Source organism: Sabethes cyaneus, chromosome 2 (genome assembly GCF_943734655.1).
Source record: "Sabethes cyaneus chromosome 2, idSabCyanKW18_F2, whole genome shotgun sequence".
In the NCBI taxonomy this organism is placed as follows: Eukaryota; Metazoa; Arthropoda; class Insecta; order Diptera; family Culicidae; genus Sabethes; species Sabethes cyaneus.
The window spans coordinates 18,606,822-18,609,361 of NC_071354.1; the positions used below are offsets into that span (position 1 = coordinate 18,606,822).

The 2,540-nt window shown below is 41.5% G+C and overlaps 1 protein-coding gene across 1 annotated transcript; it reads right to left on the reverse strand.

The window, feature by feature from the left end:
• Positions 1 to 1,793: 1,793 nt before the first annotated feature.
• On the reverse strand, positions 1,794 to 2,540 carry LOC128737947 (M-phase-specific PLK1-interacting protein-like). The gene is made up of 2 exons (XM_053832730.1): positions 2,061 to 2,540; positions 1,794 to 2,003 (listed from the first exon to the last, which is right to left on the reverse strand). The coding sequence occupies exons 1-2, from the start codon at positions 2,481 to 2,483 to the stop codon at positions 1,833 to 1,835; spliced, it is 594 nt and encodes a 197-aa protein (XP_053688705.1). The 5' UTR covers positions 2,484 to 2,540; the 3' UTR covers positions 1,794 to 1,832.

Consider the following 2,540-nt stretch of genomic DNA (forward strand, 5'->3'; position numbering starts at 1 on the left):
CAATATTTTTTGAAATATTTTTCGTGAATGCCTGCAATTTTTTGCACGGAATTAATTCATGTACTTTTTCTTAGACCTTTGCAACGATGACTTTCTTTTATTGCAGAAATTAGCATTGATCAAAGTATTGCCAAATCTACAGTGCTAACAAATTTAACGGTTAGCGGTTAGCGTTAGCTTCCGCTAAATTTTTGGATGATTTAGCGGTTAGCGGTTATCGAAGCTAACGTTTTGATTTAGCGGATTAGCTATTAGCGAAGCTATAATTTCGGTTAGCGGTGCCCACCTCTGATTCCAGTTGAGTGCTTCTCTGCAGACCTTGTTCGCTCCTTTCATCAAGTTGCGTCCGATCCACTTCCACCTACGTTCACGAATTTCAGTGGCTATCGACCGTTGCTGGCACCGACGATGGAGCTCCTCATTGGATATCCAGTTGTCAGGCTCTCCAGTCGATTTTGCTCTTTTTATTACTGCACCTCAGCCAAGCAGAATTTGAAAAAGTTGTGTATGGGGCATTTGTAGAACAGTAGAGCTAATAATTAACTGTAATATTTCTGAAGGAAGTTAAATTTATCTTTATCTTTAGTATTTACGACGCTGTAGGGTGGCAATGCCGTTGGTAGCAAAAAGCGCGCTCTTTTCGCTACCAAGAGGGTAGCAGCCTTATAGCGCCATAAATACACAAGGAATAGTAATGCTTACTTCAGCATCAGCAATATTGTAGATAGTAACAAATTCTGCAAACGTCCCATACATAACTTTTGACGTAGGACTACGTCTTACGGCAAGTTTTAAGATAGGGTGTCATTCCAAAAAATCGAAAAATTCGAGCGTCACGAAAAATGACAGGTTTTGAGCGCTAATAGCTTAGGGTTGCCAAGTGGCCGGTTTTTGGCCGGCCCGACCGGTTTTTCACCTGCAAAGCCGGTGGCCGGTCAATCCTGCAAAAAGACCGGTTTTCCGACATAGGAAGCCGGATTGGTACTTTTTTCCTGGTTTGTTAAATTTTCTGATAAATTTATTAGCAATCCTGAGCAGTGGATCATTGAAGATAGCCAGTTTTGCAGTGACAATACTTTGCTTCTGGCGGTAATATACATTAAATTGTCCACCAGCACCAGAAGCAACTGGTTGGCTTCTAGTATAATCTTCAATAATCCATGCAATGTTCCGTTGGGATTTCGATTCCGACGACTACCTACACATTCCAGGCAAATCCTCTAGTAATATTCTGCCACAACCCCCCCCCCCCCCCCCCCCCTCACCGCAGTTTTTGAACGCAGGACCGACCGGCCGGTTTTTGAAAGTTTGGGTTGCCACCCTAATGCTGAATCTACTCCCAAAATATTTTGAATGTAATTTTTTCAGATATTTTCAATTTTAAGTATGTCTAGGTATCTATCAGTTTTTGATTTCATCATTAACGATGTTGCAGAGGAAGACCGACATCTAGTCAATCTAGTCAAACATGAACAAAAAATCAGTAATCTAAAACATTTTTTTCCTAGATGGAAATGCTACATTTTGCCTGAAATTCTTATCTGTTTGTAAGAAGCGTGAACCAGGTTAATCGGAGCAGATGGTTAGCTCGGTGCTCGACACAACTAATCTTTTATTGTGTTCATTTCGATCCCAACAGGTTCTTATCCGCCACCTATGAATGTGGAAAGTTTATTTTTGTTTTATTTCATTATTTAAATAATCATAATAATCATATTCTTAACGCTCTTTTGGCAAAGAGCATTAAATTTAAACAGCATTAAATTTCAAAAATAGTTATATTTGATTGACGAGTTTCAAATAATCATACAGCAGGTACTTGTTCGAGCGTTTCATTCTTCTCCCACATCACTAGCAGCAGCATCCCCTTCCCTATCTGCGGCATCGCTTGAATCGCAATCCGCCGGCTCATGCTGCGATTTTTGCTCTAAATGTGCCCAAGGGTCCTCTAACATCGAGGGATGGAAATAGTCTCTAACGTCATCGTTACTATTATCGTTACCCTATGACAGAAAAATAACATCAAATTTATTTTTACAAATCGTTTTCCAAACAAATACCTGATGGCCAAAACCGAATCTATTTCTCTTTTGTTGATGTTGATGTTGCCTATGGCGTTGCTGATAACCGTGCTGTTTCCAGTTGCGATTGTTAGCATGTCTGTGGTGTTGCTCCTGATGGGAACCAAAACTACGACTGTCTTCGCTTCCAGGAGACGATTTTTCGAGAGGACCTGTACCGCCTTGCGAGTGTTGCTGAAAGCGACCGCGGTTGCGGTGTCCCTTTTCTCGCGGCAACATGTACTTTGGCTGAGCAGAGTAATATTTGCGGTTGGAGTGGTCTTTTTGTGTCGAACTCCTGTGTTGCGGTGTGCTGAAGCCAAGCGGGATAAACCCATCTGTGCTGTGATACAGCGGAGCGCCGTCCTTATTTTCCGGTGACTCAAACGCTGGATAACGGTTATCAATCGGAGGAGAAGACATCGCTGTTAATTTGCACTATGTAGTATAAATTTTTTGCACAAACTGAGAATGAACAGT